Source organism: Erythrolamprus reginae, chromosome 2 (genome assembly GCF_031021105.1).
Source record: "Erythrolamprus reginae isolate rEryReg1 chromosome 2, rEryReg1.hap1, whole genome shotgun sequence".
Classification (NCBI taxonomy): Eukaryota; Metazoa; Chordata; class Lepidosauria; order Squamata; family Dipsadidae; genus Erythrolamprus; species Erythrolamprus reginae.
Window position 1 is genome coordinate 89,737,253 of NC_091951.1, and position 17,983 is coordinate 89,755,235.

A 17,983-nucleotide genomic window follows, 5' to 3' on the forward strand; every position below is an offset into this window, starting at 1 on the left:
GAGTGATATGGGCATACTTGGAGAAGCCCATAATTGCTCTCGCAGCTGCATTCTGCACGATCTGAAGTTTCCGAACACTTTTCAAAGGTAGCCCCATGTAGAGAGCGTTACAGTAGTCGAGCCTCGAGGTGATGAGGGCATGAGTGACTGTGAGCAATGACTCCCGGTCCAAATAGGGCCGCAACTGGCGCACCAGGCGAACCTGGGCAAACGCCCCCCTCGCCACAGCTGAAAGGTGTTTTTCTAATGTGAGCTGTGGATCGAGGAGGTTTGTTTGTTTGTTTGTTTGTTTGTTTGTTTGTTTGTTTGTTTGTTTGTTTATTTATTTATTTATTTATTTATTTATTTATTTATTTATTTATTTATTTATTTATTTATTTATTTTATTTTATTTTTGCTTCCTGCACATGTGCAGAAGCAAAATCTCATAAGGGGACGCTCAGGCGTGTGAAATTTCTGCAAAATCTCACTGCATCCCCCCCACATCTGGGCAATAGCCCACCCCTGCCAAAACTGAAAAACATTGCTATAGCAAGAGATTGCTAAAAATCTCATTTCTACTGATAATTTTTTTGTTTAATTTTTGAACTGTGTTTTGAAAATATTTAAGTTAAAATGTAAAAAAATGAGAACAAAAGATGACAAAAGCCATATTGTGAGATTTTTCTTCTCAAGTTCTTCTCCATTGGGAAATACTGTACATGTAATGTAAAAACGCAAGTAGAAAAGAGGTGGAGCTTGTGTTTCCATGCCATGATGCTGTTGATATCAATCTGCTCCCCCTTGGCCTTTTGAAGATGCTGCTAAAAAGCACACATCACAAAATTCATGCTTCCCCATCCTAATCTAAGGGGATAGCATACAATCTATTGTTCCAGGATATTCTCGAATAGTTCAATAGTAAATATTTTGAATATTGCCCCCAAACGATTAAAAGCCAAATAGACTAATGTCCTTATGACAATATCGGTACCTTCTGTGGGTTTGTCAGCAATTGCTTCCTTTTCTTCATTGTCTTCTGGCTTTGTGACAACCATAGATGTTAATGGAGTCACAAATTTATATCTTAGAGACAACTCCAGGGCTTTAGCAGTAATATTTCCCTTTTCATCTCCCTTTGCTACAGAACTAAAAGCAAGGACATTGGAGAAGCATTTAGAAACTGTTTTAATCATGATAATATTAATTATTCAATATTCTTCCACCCTGAAATGCACAAACATACTGTAAATTGTTCTAAATAATAAAATAAATAGTATATGAGCCTCATGAATACTTTCGAAACAAAAGACTTGTCTTCTGAAAGAAGAAAGAAATACCTGGGACTTAAAACTAAGCTTATTAAACTCTAATATGAAGTTAGAAGATCTGCAATAAATATCTTGCATTATCTGAAGCAATTTAACCTGGGCCAAATATGATGGCCAAAAATGATGAAAAACCTACTAGTCCATTCCTGGCATTATTGAATGAAACCAATGAAACTAATTTTCCCTAAAGTATAATATTTCTCCAGAAAGTGATTTAAAGTGATTGATTTACTGTTCCTCATGGAGTAATCACAAAGTTGAAAAAGTCCTATATTACCGTGCTTCTAGAAGTTGTTGAATGGTAAGATAAGCCCAGAATCTCTCAATATATTCCCCAAATATGTATTGTTGCTCTTCAAAAGCTTTGACTGTTTCCTCAACATCAGCTTGTTCAGTATAAGTCACCTCATTTAGTGCCTAGACCAAAGAAAAGGATTATATTTGTAATTGCACTATAATTTTTCAGCAGTACACTTTCATACAAGTGTTTATTTCTATATTTATGTACATTGAGCAACAGATGGTTAAAATCACATGTATCAAAATATTTCAGGCAATCTTTAAAGGTCTCAGTTAACCCCATGGGTTTCTAACACATTACAATTATTGAGAAGATATCTGTCCTGTCTTGCAAGTAATTTATATTTTAATTTTAATATTTTACTGTACATAAATGTGGGTTTGTCTGTTGTTTTGAGTTTGGTACAAGCTGGGTTGCTATGTAATCACTATATAACCATTTTTCCAATAATAAACAAATATATATCTCTTTTCTTCTCCTTGCCAAATCTCAAATTAAATCTTATACCAGTCTAGACACTCAATGCATCTGATGAAGTATGCTGCAACTCAACAAAACCTCTGAATAACACTGGTTAGATGGAAAAGATGCCATCATTCCCCTTTCAGTACTTTGTGCTGAGTGGATAATACTTTATTTGTCACCCAGGCTCAACATGACCATATAGCTTTTAGCCATGTAAACTAGTGATAATATTTATCCCTGAAAACACTTTGTGTGAGTCTTATGACAGGTGAAGCTGATATTTAAACGAGGATGTATGTATTGCATATGGTTTAGCTGTTTAAATTCAGTTTGGCTAGGTATTAATAGCAATAGCACTTAGACTTATACAGTGGAACCCCGACATAAGAGCTGCTCTACTTAAGAGCAACTCGAGATAAGAGCTGGGAGGGGAGAGATATTTTTGTTCTACTTACAAGCCCAAATTCGAGATACAAGCGCCAAGGAGCTGTCTCCTGAAGCCAAACGCTAACTTCCGCGTTCGGCTTCAGGAGACAGCTGCGAAGCGGCGCGCGTGTTTTAAAAGGTTGCAGCCGGCCTGGGGGGCTCGGGGGGGTGCTTGCAGCTTTCTTTCTTTCTCTTTTTCTTTCTCTCTTTTACCTTCCCTTCCTCTATTTCTTCTTTTCTTTCTCCTTCCCACCTTCTTCCCTCCCTCCCTTCACTCATTCCTCTCTTACTCTCCCCTTTCATAAGTTTCCTTGCTTCCTTCCTCTGTTCCTGTCCCTTCCCCCTTTCTTTCTTTCTTTCTTTCTTTCTTTCTTGCTCTTTTTCTTTCTCTCTTTTACCTTCCCTTCCTCTATTTCTTCTTTTCTTTCTCCTTCCCACCTTCTTCCCTCCCTCCCTTCACTCATTCCTCTCTTACTCTCCCCTTTCATAAGTTTCCTTGCTTCCTTCCTCTGTTCCTGTCCCTTCCCCCTTTCTTTCTTTCTTTCTTTCTTTCTTTCTTTCTTTCTTTCTTTCTTTCTCTCTTTTACCTTCCATTCCTCTATTTCTTCTTTTCTTTCTCCTTCCCAACTTCTTCCCTCCCTCCCTCCCTTCACTCATTCCTCTCTTACTCTCCCCTTTCATAAGTTTCCTTGCTTCCTTCCTCTGTTCCTGTCCCTTCCCCCTTTCTTGCTTTCTTTCTTTCTTGCTTTCTTTCTTGCTCTTTTTCTTTCTCTCTTTTACCTTCCCTTCCTCTATTTCTTCTTTTCTTTCTCCTTCCCACCTTCTTCCCTCCCTCCCTCCCTCCCTTCACTCATTCCTCTCTTACTCTCCCCTTTCATAAGTTTCCTTGCTTCCTTCCTCTGTTCCTGTCCCTTCCCTCTTTCCTTCCTTCCTTCCCACCCTCCGTCCATTCATTCACCCATTCCTCTCTTGATCGCTTAAAGCCGGTCCCTGGTGCAAAAAGGGTTGGGGACCTCTGTCCTACAGGATTGGGTGGCAGAGAAGTTGAACATATGTAAATTTAAAAGTTTAAGAAAGTTTACAAGTTAAGTGAAAGAAACTTCATTATTCATTTATATGTACATGTACATTTCTTCATTAAAAACATGTCTTTCTGCATAATTTAGACTAACTTTGTGAGTTTTTTGAGGGCTGGAACCAATTAAAATTATTTACATTAATTCCTATGGGGAAAAGTCGTTCGAGATAAGAGCTGCTCGACTTAAGAGCCCAGGTCCGGAACGAATTAAACTCGTATCTCGAGGTACCACTGTATACCACTTTCACAGTACTTTTACAGCCCTCTCTAAGCAGTTTACAGAGTCAGCATAATATTGCAATATAAATAGAGACCATCTCCAAAAACAAAATTTTCAAGATTCATTCTGACTTTTCGAACATTGATAGAAGCAGACAAACTACCTAATGATTTACCCTGGGGTATCTATTCCCTCAGCAGTGTCCGGAAAATATTGTTCTGGAATTATGGGGGGGGGTTGTGTTATAAAAAGTGGAATATTATAACAATATCTTGAGGAATGTTGGACTTCAAAGATACTTACCCCTTGAGCTTTTACTTCTGCTGTGATACTGTTCAGGTCATTGTCTGTAATACGTCCAGCCACAACTATTTCAGAACCATCATAATAATGTTTAAAACAATTTTGAGTCAAATCTGAGATGGCGTTTTCCTTATAGTCTAACTCCACTTCAGTAAGCAGAGGATTGGCTACTTCATCATAAAAACCCTGGGAACAAAATAGATATTAGAGTTATTATAAACTGTAACACTAAAAGGATATTTATTCTCAAAATCAAAATATTGGAAATAAGAGGTTGCTTTTTTTAGCCACAGTACTTTTTTGTTATCTGAATCTAGACCACCCTGGAAATGTACCCTGGAAAACAAAACTGTCATTGAAAGTCTTGACTCTTTAAAAATCTTGTCTTTTTTGTCATCTACAATTTTGTACAGATAATGAAAAAGGAAGACTCCATGAAATGAAGGATTAACCATGTACGTTTAGATGTAGCAATAACATTAAACATGTGCAGTACAAAAATTACGACTGTTTTACTATACATTTTGATAAAACAGTTTTCAGATCTGTTGAGTTTTGTTTTGTTTTTTTAATCACAGAAAAATATGTAATTCTTTTCATTCACAATTTTACTACCAGAAAGCCTTTCTGGACATCCTTTCCTATTTTTCCAAACCATTGATTGCTAAATAATCTTTTTTTAAAAAAATTAAAAGGTCTACTTTCATTCATCATATAGAGTCCCTGATGTAGGCTCTCATGAGGTAAATTTTTCTGATGTGAGCAGCTTTTTCAAAGAAAGAAACCAACATTTTTAATGGGACACAGATTTAAACTAACTACTTTTTCTAGCTTTTTTACCCAGCCTTTCACTTCTTATTAATTTTGCCAGGAAAGTATGAAGTATGATATAGAATGAAAAAGCAATATAACACTTTTATAACTCAGAATGCTTTACACCCCCCCTTTAAAGTGGTTTACAGTGTCAGTATATTGCCCCCAATAATCGGAATCCTCATTTTACCCACCTCGGAAGGATGGAAGGCTGAGTCAACCTTGAGCCAATGAGAATTGAACTGCCAAACTGCTGGCAGTCAGCAGAAGTAGCCTGAATTATTGCATTTTAACCACTGAACCATCATGGTTAATAGTAGTCAGTTGTCTGAGAAGGAATTAAAGTTTCATCTCACTGGGCTGGGCTGATTCTTTTGCAATAGGCCAGAAATAAGGGGAAGTGTTGGCTGGGGTCAGAATCTAGCCAAAAACTACAGAAAAAGATGCACCTTGTTGGCCCCTGTGATGCTTTATCTATTAGGTAGAGGACTATTTTAGAAAATTAACTGATAGAATGATGAAACGTATTATTTACAATGGATTCCTATATTTTCTATGTTTGATGGTATGTAAATATTTGTTTCTTTGTTTGTTTGTTTTGTCCAATGCATAATAATACACAATGAAGGTAATAGGGGATACCTTCAAGTAAAATATATTAGAGAAAGAAAAGAGGAGAGAGTATAGGAATAAAATATATCAATGAGAGAATAGAGGAAAAGATATAGGTATAGAAGAGAAGATACATGAGATATAGTTGAGACAATAGGACAGGAGTCGGGAGGGACATTAATGCACTTATACAAGCCCCTTACTGAACTCATATTCTGAGTTCATCACCAAATTGTGGGAGGGACATTTTTTTATTTATTTATTTATTTATTCTTTGTCCAATATACAACACATATGAAAGAGAATAGACATTAAGTAAGAAAGAAGAGAAATAGAAGGGAAGGAGAGAAAATATATGATATATGAGATAAGGAAAGACAATTGGACAGGGGACGATAGGCACATCAGTTCACTTATGTACGCCCCTTACTGGCCTCTTAGGAACCTGGAGAGGTCAATCGTGGAGAGTCTAAGGGAGAAATGTTGGGGGCTGGGGGCTGACACCACTGAATCCGGCAATGAATTCCACGCTTCAACAACTCGATTGTTAAAGGCATATTTTTTACAGTCAAGTTTGGAGCGGTTAATATTAAGTTTGAATCTGTTGCGTGCTCTTGTGTTGTTGCTGTTGAAGCTGAAGTAGTCGTTGACCGGAAGGACGTTGCAGCATATGATCTTGTGGGCAATACTTAAATCGTGTTTAATATGCATAACATATTAGCATAACATATATGCTAATATCTCTTGATTACATTCAGATTCTACAGATCTCTCCTTGAGGATGGGATGAGGTATTATTTCCTTCATGGCCTTTTGTAACCGAAAAGAATAATTAGTGGTCTTTCTCTGCTTGATAAGAAAATAAATTTATCAGATAGAATGAAAAATCTAAGAGTTATGTCTATTTTGCCCAACCAAGACCCTTTAAGCAAGGGAGGCAGGAATCATAACAAGATTATAATATATACTGTAGGCATCAGGTTGGAGAAAGCTGAATTATGTGCTCTTATTTAGGGCGTATGCAGAAGTGCATAAACATGCTAATTGTCCCTGTCATTGTATTTTTTTTCTTTTATTCTAGTTCTCATTTTTGTTTGACAAATCCTAATAAGTAAATGATAAATAAATAAATTTTGTCTTTCCATGTCATATTGCTTAAGAATTCAACGAAAGGCTGAACAACGTAGAGCAAGATTCTAGCTGGCAGCAGATCTTATATCAGTGAGAGGATATGGCACAAATTTCTAACTTTTGGTAGCCATGATGTACAAACTGCCCTTCTTGTTGTAGAATCAATATTGTCTTCTTTTGTGACCCAGTAGTCCTTTAATCCAGAGTAGAGTCAGGATGACTAGGTATAGCAGAGCATTTAATGGCTGGATAACCTTCCTGATGACTATTTTTTAATTTTTTTTAATTTTTATTTATTTATTTTGTCCAATACACAATAATACACAATGAAGGTTATAGAGGATATAGTAGAGAAGAAATACGAGATATAGGAGAGACTATAGGACAGGGGTTGGAAGGCACTCTAGTGCGCTTATGTATGCCCCTTCCTGACCTCTTAGGAATCTGGAGAGGTCAACTGTGGATAGTCTAAGGGTTAAAAGTTGGGGGTTAGGGGATGATACTACAGAGTCCGGTAGTGAATTCCACGCTTCAATAACTCGATTACTAAAGTCATATTTAAGTTGAGTTTGCAGCAGATTTTTTTTTTGGGGGGGGGGGCGAGAAACATCTGCCGCTACCTAGGATTGAACTCTAAACCTTCCAAATAGGAGGTGAGTGTCTTCACTGCTAGGCCACCATGGTACTCTGCTGAAGTATCAATACATATCATGACCAATAGAAGCTGCTACCAAATGAAATTGGGATAAATAGGAGGCGAAAAGAAACATCTGTGTTTCTTTCTCATGTCTGAATCCAAGTAAGGGTAGCGTTTTATTCAGTGTCCTTTCTCTACTGCAGAAATATTTCATCATAAATATAAATTATCAACCTTTCATATGCTTATTTTTCTACCTGTAGTTGCAAGGCTGCATCTGAGTCTGCATAGATGCGGCGAGCGACACCATTGTTTTCTCTTGCTATTCTCTCTAAAAATGCATAATCAAGATCATAACCAAATCCAAGATTGTATATAGGATATTGTCCTTTAGTTGCATTCTTAACATTTTCTTGAATCTGTGTGGGATCTGTTACACCTGCACAGAAAGGATCACAAAGCACAGTTAAATAGTACAATGATCTGAAATGTGTTTGTGGACAGAGCAATCCTGTAACTTTAATAAAAGGCTCTACCACAGGGGTCCCCAAACTTTGCAACTTTGACTATGCTGGCTGGAAAATACTGGGAGTTGAAGTCCCCAAGTCTTAAAAAGTTGCCAAATTTGAAGACCTCTGCTCTACAACTTCCTAACTTTCAGCTTCAAACTCTCCTCCTAATGGTTTGAAAGAGAGATAATAATGTTGTAATCTGATTCCTTTTTCCTTCCTTACAGCCTTTTTCCATGGGGCAAACTGTTGCTGTTTATTAGATGTACTGTACAGTGGTACTTCTACTTAAGAACTTAATTCGTTCCGTGACCAGGTTCTTAAGTAGAAAAGTTTGTAAGTAGAAGCAATTTTTCCCATAGGAATCAATGTAAAAGCAAATAATGCATGCCATTAGGAAAGAAATAAAAGCTCGGAATTTGGGTGGGAGGAGGAGGAGGAAGAGGAGGAGGAGGGCAGTCGCTGCCAAAAGAAGAAGGTGAGGTGAGGGGAATCAAAAAAATCCAAAACTTTAAGATTTTTTTTAAAAAAGAGGGACTTTGAGGCAGCGAGGAGGAGCACGTGCCTCCCATATACCCAGTGCAAGGAGGCCTCCCATACACTGCACCAAAGAGAGAAACCCAGATGGATGAGAAGGGGGAACCTTCTTCCTCTTCCTTCCCATGCTGAAGGGCTCCCCTTTCCTCTCGCTCGCTCACTTTGTAGCCAGTGCCTTTCCTTCACTGTGGTGACTCCTCAGTTTGGCTGAAGTTGAGTTGATCCAGCCGGGGCGAAGCACCCTGTTTTGCTTTTCCACGCCCAGACGCTCTGGGAGGCAACCTCACGCCAGGTGTATGGGAGGAAGCATGAGGGAGTCACCACAGCCAAGCAGTTTATTCCCTCTCCAAGTGCCCAGAGAAAGGAAAACGCTCCGTTTGCTCTGGGCTGCCCAGAGTGAAGGAGGCGTTTCTTTTCTCTGGGCACTGGCAGAGGTTTATTCACTCTCCAAGCACCCAGAGAAAGGAAAATGCTTCATTTGCTCTGGACTGCCAACGCCTCCTTAAGCCCACCGAAAGGCTCCTCTGGCAGCCCAGAAAAGCCCGAGATGGCTGGGATTAAAGGGGGAATGGCAGGAAACTGCCCGGGCCTTCGTGCTGCTGTCAAATTTCGTGGGAAATTTTTCCAAGCTCGGGTTCTTAAGTAGAAAATGGTTCTTAAGAAGAGGCAAAAAATTCTTGAACATCCAGTTCTTATCTAGAAAAGTTCTTAAGTAGAGGCATTCTTAAATAGAGGTACTTAAACAGCGCTCACAACTTTAAGCTTTATAAAGGCCCTTGAGTGTGCAGAAATGACTAAAATGACTTTGGAACTGCAGGAAAAAGATAAATCCAAATTTTACAAAATATGGGAAAATTGGTACAAATGGCTCAAATAGAAAAAATACATTAAAAACCCTAACTGAAAAGTAATACTAGACACTTCTTCCTTTCCTACCCAAACATAACAAAAATATAGAAACACTGCACCATAAATCGTTGGAACATAAAATTTCCCTAAAAACAAACTCGTACCTAAAATGAATACAATTATACTATTCAGAACTAAAGAAAATAAGTACACAATTCCACAGCCTATACATTACATCAGGTCACTCGACAATGATAGTCAACAATATGGTTGACAGCATATATGCTTTAAGCCCATTTGTCTGTCCATTTTTCATTCTTTTTTCTTTTTTTCTCTCTGTATGTTTTGTGTTTTGACTGTTTTTATATGTAGAAATTTAATAAAGATTATGTTTTTTTAAAAAAAATGGTTCTTAAGAAGGGGCAAAAAAATCTTGAACACCTGGTTCTTATCTAGAAAAGTTCTCAAGTAGAGATGTTCTTAGGTAGAGGTACCACTGTATTGTATTATAACCTTCTCACCCCATTTCAAAATTCTCTGAAACTGGTGACAGACAGCAGCTTCAGAGGTTTAGCAGTCATTTTGGAGCCTTTCTGGGAGCTTCTCACAAAACTCCTGTAATGCCTCTCATAATGAATATTCAGTATTCTGGGGTAGGAAGGAACTGCCCAGTAGCACACAGACAAGTTCTTCATAGATACTGGAGGTAGAACTAGATCTATTTCTGCTGAAAGAAACCTCTTGGAAGTCCATGATTCTAACTGGCCAGTAAATGCCTCCCAAATCTCACAAGCTGAGAAAAAGGTTTGGATATTTTTGTGAGATGTAAGAACACAAAACATCTTCTTTTTAATCCTTTGTAACAGCACAAAGATATAAAGATGACAATTGATCGCCAGCTGGGGCCAGTTCCTCTTACCTTTTCCTACCAGTGCACTGTGTACGCATTGGGATGCTTTGCGTAAATGCGTGGTACATTCGCGCCAGAGATGCATTCCTACCAGTGTATCCAGGTTCAGTACTCCAGTAGTGGCCCACCAATTGCTCAATTTGCAAGCAATAACTCCGGTGCTGTCTTTTCTAAAAAATATATTTTTTGGGGGGGGGGGAGTTTCTTCTGCGCATGCGTAGAAGCAAAATTGCATAAGGCGGTGCTTGCCCACTGGCAATTTTTGGTGATTTTTTGCTTCTGTGCATGCATGCAAGCAAAATCGTGCATGTGAAACCTTGTAATGCATGCGCAGTGCCCTGGTATGCAGATAGGAGGAATCCAAACCTGACTCACGCATGCGTGCATCCCCTAGCACAACTTTGCTTCCATGCATGCGCATATGGACAATTTTACTTCTGTGCATGCTCAGAGAGCCAGAAGAGGTGGCAGTGCATACAGACCAGCAAAGACAGCACTAGAGCTGTCACGCTAAATTGCACAATCAGTAGGTCTCTACCAGAATGCCGCACTGGACCGCACCAGTAGAAACCCATCCCCGATCACTGGAGGTTGTGGTATATAGTATGGAGAAGACTATGTGAAAACAAGGAGATTGGAGTAATGTTATTTCCATGTTCATCAGTCATTCAGCTACTTACCGTCATTGGCCGCCCCATCAGATAATGTGATAACTAAAGAGGCACTTCTTTCAGGTACAGATTTCAATTCATAGCCTTTATTCAGTATTTCAATTCCAGTCATTATACCATCATGAAAATTTGTTCCTACAACGTGAAAGCGGGGTTTCAAATTTTTTAGAATAGGAAAATGGAGAGTCAAAAATTTTAATGTAGTGATTTTTAATATAGCCATTTTATTTTAACCTTATTGCATTGCATAATATTGAAATTGCATAATATAGCAATTTCACTTTTCTTTCTTTTTCTACTTACCTCCTGACGCACGTATTTGTTGAATAAATTCCTTTGACTGGTTCACATTCTCTGGAGTAGCTTGAATTAAGTTATCCTTCCATTTTGAAGCTGAACTTTCAAACAGGATAATATTAAAATGATCTTCTTCTCTTAAGTCTTCCACTATTTTTGTCAAGGCTTCCTTTGCCTAGAATTATTTTTTTTTAAAGTATTTGAAGGACCTCTCAACACTCAACAAAGGATTTCTGCTCCATAATTTAATCTGGCTATTCCAGAGGTTATTCCACCCTGCGTTCCTTTTAGCTAAGTGAGCTCTTTATATCAGCACATTACATTTCTATGATCTTTTCTTGCTAATTATAGTTTATTAGCCAATTGAAAACAATTCATTTTTTTTACTTTCCTGGTTATTTAGATAATGTAGTTCCCTACACCAATAATCAATATTTTGTTTTGTAGGAGTTTATCTCCTTAAATATTTGAATGGTCAGTTAAGTTGTTATAAGCAGAAGCTATCAGCTCCTAAGTCCAGATGTTATGCCGATGTCCTGCTGTTGCTACCCATATCATATGATGCAACAGATCCTTTAATTTGTTCGCTTGAGATCTTCAATTTTTTTAACCCAGGGTTGTGCAACCTGCAGCTCTGGAGCTGCATGTGGCTCTTTCATCCCTCTCCTCTGGTTCTCTGTTGCTCTAAATATGCATAATGAACACCAATGTGCGACACCTGCCAGCATGTGATTTATTGAGCTTTTCAACCCATCTGTTTTTTTCAGAGTTCAAAACATTTTTGTTGCATGCAGAAATTAAAAAAATGTTTTCTCTGTAACAGTTCATTGATTTCACAAATGCAACACATGATAGTTTTTAATAAATAGCATAAGAGCAAAAATGATATATATAGTGTTATGTTCATTTTAGATATCAAAAGGATCCCGGTGTTTTCTTTTCTGTGGGAAATGGCTCTTTCACTGTTTAAAGTTGCCGATCCCTGGTTTAACTCAAGGGTATATACTGTAAAGCTAAATGTTAACTGAGGGGGGGGGGGGGGGGGGGACTAGTCTTTTTTGAAAGGTAGATCTCCATACTAAGGCAACACTCAACCATAGTAAAAAGATAAGTAATACTGTGCAGCAGTCAGGCTCTATGCCATTGTCCCTGAATCATAAGTATTACATTTAATATGTATTTTTCATAAATAAAAATGGATAAGTCTTTTCCAAATTATGCTTTTTTCCTATGAAATGGTAGGATGTTTGAGATAAAATTGAAATTTTAATAGAGAAATAGCTACAATGTTTTTAAGTGATAACTTCCTAACATGTTAGTCTTTCAAAAAATATTACTGTTATTGAGATTTTTATCTATTTTTAATAATTTTTTGATTCTTGACATAATTCATGAAAAGATTGATTCATGGCTTAAATGCAAACTGACCATTTCAAAATCAAACTGTTTTGTCGAAGAAGGTCCTCCTGTATTCACTTTCACTGTTTTGGGTTCTCACCCTAGTTGTAAAGCTGAATAAATCAATTGACATGGTCACATTTCATTCCAATGCTCAAGTGTTTTATTTCTGCAGGAGCCATCTGAGAGAATGTTCGATATGACTTTGAAGCCAAGTAAATATATGGCCAAAATCAGAGATCCCCAACCTTTCTGGCTTGGTGATCGGGCGGGCGTAGTGGGGAGACATGATGGTTCTGTGTGAGTGGCAGGTGCACACACACGAGTGTGCACAGCTCCATTTGTATGTGTGGATCTTTGTACGTGAGCACAAGCGTCCGCCACTCACACAAGTGGAGCTTCAAGTGCGAGCCAAGTGCCTGCCACTCATGTGAATAGAGCTGCATACACATGTAAACACTCGCCCGCCACTTGTGCAGCCCAGTTCCAAACAAGGCATGGCCCAGGTTTGGGAGGAGGCGTGGCCTAAATCGAAACATATAAAAGAAGGCTTAGCTAAAAGTTAAGGATGAAGATGTACATTTCAATTACATTCCAAAATATTCTCAGGATTACCATGCTACATATTTTACTACATGTAGTAAATTTTGCAAGGCGAAAATAACTTGGAGTATAAGATTCTAGGACCTGATTTTATCTGCTGTACAATTTACCATCCTTTTAACAACCTTACAAGAATTTGTACTGTTTACTTACTTGCTGAATTTTCCTTCCATGCATGGAACCACTGACATCAATTACAAAGGCAACATTCTTAGGTAAACGTTCAAGGTTTTTTGGTGCAAAAAAATGTACAAAGTATCCATTTACTACCTAAAAAATATTGATAAAGATAGTATTCATTTGTGCTAGGGATTTTTGTCTGGATTTGTTTTTGTGCTGATATATTAGTCAAACATCTAGATTTACCTGTAAATCATTAGCAGAATCTCTGTTCACATCATACTTGATGACAAAATCTCCTTGTAGCAGAGTAGTTGTACAATTGTCACAAGTTCGTTGTTGTTCAATAGTAGGACTAAATGATACGTGGCCCTTAAAGAAGAATAATTCTTCACTTTAGATTTCAGCAAATGAGAAAAGAAGATTCTGAAGAAGTTTTACTTTCATTTAGAGTTCCAGGATAATGACCTGTTCTCAATACACTTCTGCTATTTATATTTAAAGATTATTTCCAAACATGCATTATCAATTTAAAGGCCTATCATGTCCTTTGTTCATTATTTACAACAATGAACTAGAGGTCTACAACATTTACAAAATGCTTGTAAGTAGTGCATGGTTATACTTATTACAACAACTAAAATATTAAATAATTGAAGTAATGCTGGGATTCAAAGCAGCACCGGCAAAAATGAAGGGAATCCCAGCGAGGGGAGCCTCAGGGAAATCCCAGCAGTGCAATAATGGGCGCTTCGGCTGGCAATGAAAGTTGGGAGGTGGGGTTTCCCAGTGAGAGGAGCCTCAGGGGAATCCCAGCAGCGCAAGAACAGGCACTTCGGCTGGCAATGGAAGTCCGGAGGCGGAGATTCCCAGCGAAAGGAGGCTCAGGGGAATCCCAGTGCTTCGACTGGCAACGGAAGTCCGGAGGCAGGGCATCCCAGTGGTGGTGGCTTGGGTTTGTAAGGTGAAAATAGTTCGGAAGAAGAGGCAAAAAAAATATTAAACACCGGGTTTGTATCTCAAAAAGTTCATTAGAAGAGGTGTTTGTAAGACGAGGGACCACTATATATATAAAAGCCACCATGATATCACATAACTTGAAAAAGAAAGACTTGTTCAAGTTACAGAAGAGTGTCTATGGATTCACACATGCATGTTTTATCCTTGATCTATACACCAGATGCCAGAAGAAGAAATGCACATCGACTTTGTGGTTTCTCTGTACACACATTCTTTTTATAAAATATGCCCCATAAATATTGCCTAACCTGTAAGCTGTGTTCTGTGAAGCAAATAGATTACTTTTAAGAAATATATTCAAGGAGTCACTTTTTCTTTTCTTTATTTCTGGATGGTGTCACAAGGCATGTCACCATTGTAATTTTCGCTTGATGCTTTTGAATCCAAATGGCCTCTTCTGTACTTATAACCAGCAGCAAACTGTGGTATTGGCAAATACCCATGCTTCCAACTCATTATAGTTAATTCACAATTCATAATGGTAATTGGGATTCCCACTGCTACATAACATGCTTAGTGACAAAAATCCTGGCAACCTCAATTGCCATCCCACTGGTCATTAGGCAAGGTTTACCTGTGGATGAATCACCCTTTAAGATTCTATTACCAGGCATACCTTTTTTTCCTGAAAAAGATTTTTTCACAACTGGTAGCAGTTCGTTGTTGAGGAATGTCCCTTCAACTTCAAGTTCACTAATGCCTTGTGGCTCAAAGATGTTTGCTTCAATCTGTAACAATGATTTAAAATTTTGTTGATATTAGCAAGACCAAGAAAAAAAAATCATATAGATCAGTAATGTAAATTGTAAACAAAGTATTAGAAAAGAATTAATTTCATAATTGTTTATGCATTTGTCTCTAAATTAATAGTTTCGAGGATAATTCACAAACTTTTTCAAAAACAACTACAGGATAAAGCGACATTTGATCGTACCTCATATTTATTGACGAGCTGTTTTGGGTTTACTTTGATAAACATCTCGTATTTTCCAAACTTTCTCTTCAAGAGTTCTTCATAAGTCAATTGAAAAGTAACTTTGCTGGATGATGCAATATTGACCGATACACTGAATTTCTCTGTTTTTCTTCCAGCAGCCCTTCACATGTTAAACATAGTAAGATTCATAAAATTCAAGCGATGATCACATTTCCTCCTGCTCGTGTAGCCCACTATTTAATGCTTTTATTTGTTCTTTGTTTATTTATTTAACATCTGCTTATTGAATAAATACTTAGGGCAGGAAATGGAATAAGGAAACAGATTCGGTGTGGCCTCACATACTTACTTCACAAGCCCTGCAGTCTGCCCCCTTGAAACTGCTTGTTGATACTGCTTTTGTGCAACTTCTTTTTCCTTTATAATTCCAGGATAAACGACACCATCAATTGTCCTATTGGAGGATATATCAGATATCTGAATATGTGTGCAAACAAATTATTTTCCCCCCTACAGTTCATCAAGTAAAGGAAATATTTGAGAGGTACAACAAAGAGGCTAGAAAGAATGCTGCTTCTATAGGACTGAAAAAATTATGAAGAAATATAAAGGAAGACCTTTCCGGATATTGCAGTAGATTGGTAAAAACTCTAAACTGAGGGCACGTCTGTTTCAGTGGAGCTTGTGCAACAGGAGGCCATATTTTGGGTGATCATTAGAAAGAATGAAAGTAAGAATAATGCTGTGATGAAATCAGTTATCTAGACTGGTAAGAACGGAGAATATGAGGGAGACCTTTGTTTTTAGATTTCCTATTTTGAGCACATAATTGGATTATTTAACTGTCCAAGTTAAAAGCGGTGTTCCCCAAGGTAGTGTACTGGGACCAACACTCTTCATTCTCTACATCAATGACCCTTGCGATTACATCACAAGCAACTGTGTCCTCTTCGCCGACGATGTAAAACTCTTCAACACCACTGATAACACAAAGACCTGAACTCTGTTTCTGAGTGGTCTAACACATGGCAACTCCAAAGCGTGGAACTCATTACCGGACTCCATAGTGTCATCCCCAAACCCCCAACAATCTACCCTTAAATTACCTATGGTTGACCTATCCAGATTCCTAAGAGGTCAGTAAGGGGCGAGTACAAGTGCCCTAGAGTGCCTTCCGTCCCCTGTCCTATTGCTCTCCTATATCTCCTATACCTTTCTTCTATTCCTATATCTCTTCTATTCTTTCATTGATATGTTCTATTACTATATCTTCTTTTCTATTCTTTCTTAGATATATTTTACTATGAGTATCTCCTCTATAACCTTCATTATATTCATGGTAGCTATTTTGCTAACAGTATCAGAATGGCTTAATTATTGCTAAGCTGATCTCCAAAGCCAAGAGAAATAAGAAAATATGCACATACAAGGTAAAGTTCGAAATAAAGGCTGTTTTGGGGAGCTCCACATCAAACTGAGCTTCCTTGGACACATTGGCACGATTCACAGCTCGACTAGTGATGACATTCCGGGAAAACCTGGAAGTAACACTGCAGTCTATTTTCACCCAGTAGATTTCTATGGCTTCGGTGTGCTAGGAAATAAAAAAGCCACATGGTTATACAGAAAAGTGCTGCTAATACATTATCTTTATTTTAAACACTTTTATTTGAGCTAGCACAAGGATCTTTCTATACCTCGTGTTACATACATGGTATTTATTTTAATGCTCATTACTTTTGATTAATATTTTATTTATTTACAAAGTATTAATTAAATTGCAACTGATCCCAATCTTTTTCTTTTTCCATGACTGTTATTTTTTAAAATGAAATCCAAAGGCCACATATAGAAAACTACTGGTATAATGATGGGGGGATATGTGGGTCATATTTTTATCTCTGATCCTCACAAAGACTTATATTATATTTTAAAGAAATGACTTGTTATAGGGGAGGAAAACAGAAACAAACTTCTAAAACACATACAGATATTTGTTACTCTCGGAATCCATACGTGAGGTAATCTTCTTCATAAAAGTGACTGATGCAGCCATTGCACACTTGCACATGATGTGTAGTTTACAAGAGTGAATGATATATGCCATTTGTTCAGAATTAAAACAACCCTGAACACAAGAGGACTGATTTCTGAGGAAATAAACATAACTTTTCAGCTGAGTAAATGATTTCTTTAAGCCCAGTAATGAAGATACATATGACTAAGAGAAAATATTTATATTTCATATGTGCCGTCTAAGCCTAATGATCAGAATTCTAAATGACCACATCAGTGGCACTTCTCTTCTATAAATAAAGAAAAAAGGAGTAATTATTGCCAAACACAAGATGCTGTATTTCACCAAATACACTACGTAGTAGTTGAATGTTATCCCACATTTCTCTTTATTTTAAGTGAGAGCATCACAATAAATGAGAGCTTCCATAAAATGAAGCATGCATAGCCTTGGCTAAGTTCTTACCAAACAAACCCCCACCAGCTTACCAACCTGCCCGGTTTGGAAGCATTGATTATATAAACATAAAATAACAAACATCTGGAAAATATACCATAAATTACCATACTAACAAAGATAAATACCTTTAGCTAATAGTTTTTCTAGCATTCCTCAGAAGCACTGAGTACTAGCCTGATTTCATATTCCTCCCACATTTGTGGAGCTGCTACTGTTCAATTTTAGGTAAGTTAGATATAAACCCAGGTGTGATAGATAGCTCTCTCATGTATGTATGCATGTTGTATGTATGTATGTATGTATGTATGTATGTTCCAAATGCATCCCTTTCAAATATCTCACAACTATACACACATAGAT

General features: G+C 37.6%; 1 protein-coding gene across 1 annotated transcript in view; it reads right to left on the bottom strand.

The window, feature by feature from the left end:
* Nucleotides 1-17,983, bottom strand: part of LOC139160593 (inter-alpha-trypsin inhibitor heavy chain H3-like) — a 28,380-nt gene that overhangs the window by 9,823 nt on the left and 574 nt on the right. The window contains exons 2-14 of the mRNA XM_070738663.1: nucleotides 17,433-17,453; nucleotides 16,575-16,741; nucleotides 15,497-15,601; nucleotides 15,145-15,307; nucleotides 14,829-14,938; nucleotides 13,437-13,563; nucleotides 13,224-13,340; nucleotides 11,076-11,244; nucleotides 10,782-10,907; nucleotides 7,554-7,735; nucleotides 4,104-4,289; nucleotides 1,588-1,727; nucleotides 929-1,128 (exon numbers count right to left, since the gene is read on the bottom strand). Of these exons, the coding sequence (XP_070594764.1) occupies nucleotides 929-1,128; nucleotides 1,588-1,727; nucleotides 4,104-4,289; nucleotides 7,554-7,735; nucleotides 10,782-10,907; nucleotides 11,076-11,244; nucleotides 13,224-13,340; nucleotides 13,437-13,563; nucleotides 14,829-14,938; nucleotides 15,145-15,307; nucleotides 15,497-15,601; nucleotides 16,575-16,741; nucleotides 17,433-17,453 (1,813 nt within the window). The remainder of the gene's footprint in view (nucleotides 1-928; nucleotides 1,129-1,587; nucleotides 1,728-4,103; nucleotides 4,290-7,553; nucleotides 7,736-10,781; nucleotides 10,908-11,075; nucleotides 11,245-13,223; nucleotides 13,341-13,436; nucleotides 13,564-14,828; nucleotides 14,939-15,144; nucleotides 15,308-15,496; nucleotides 15,602-16,574; nucleotides 16,742-17,432; nucleotides 17,454-17,983) is intronic.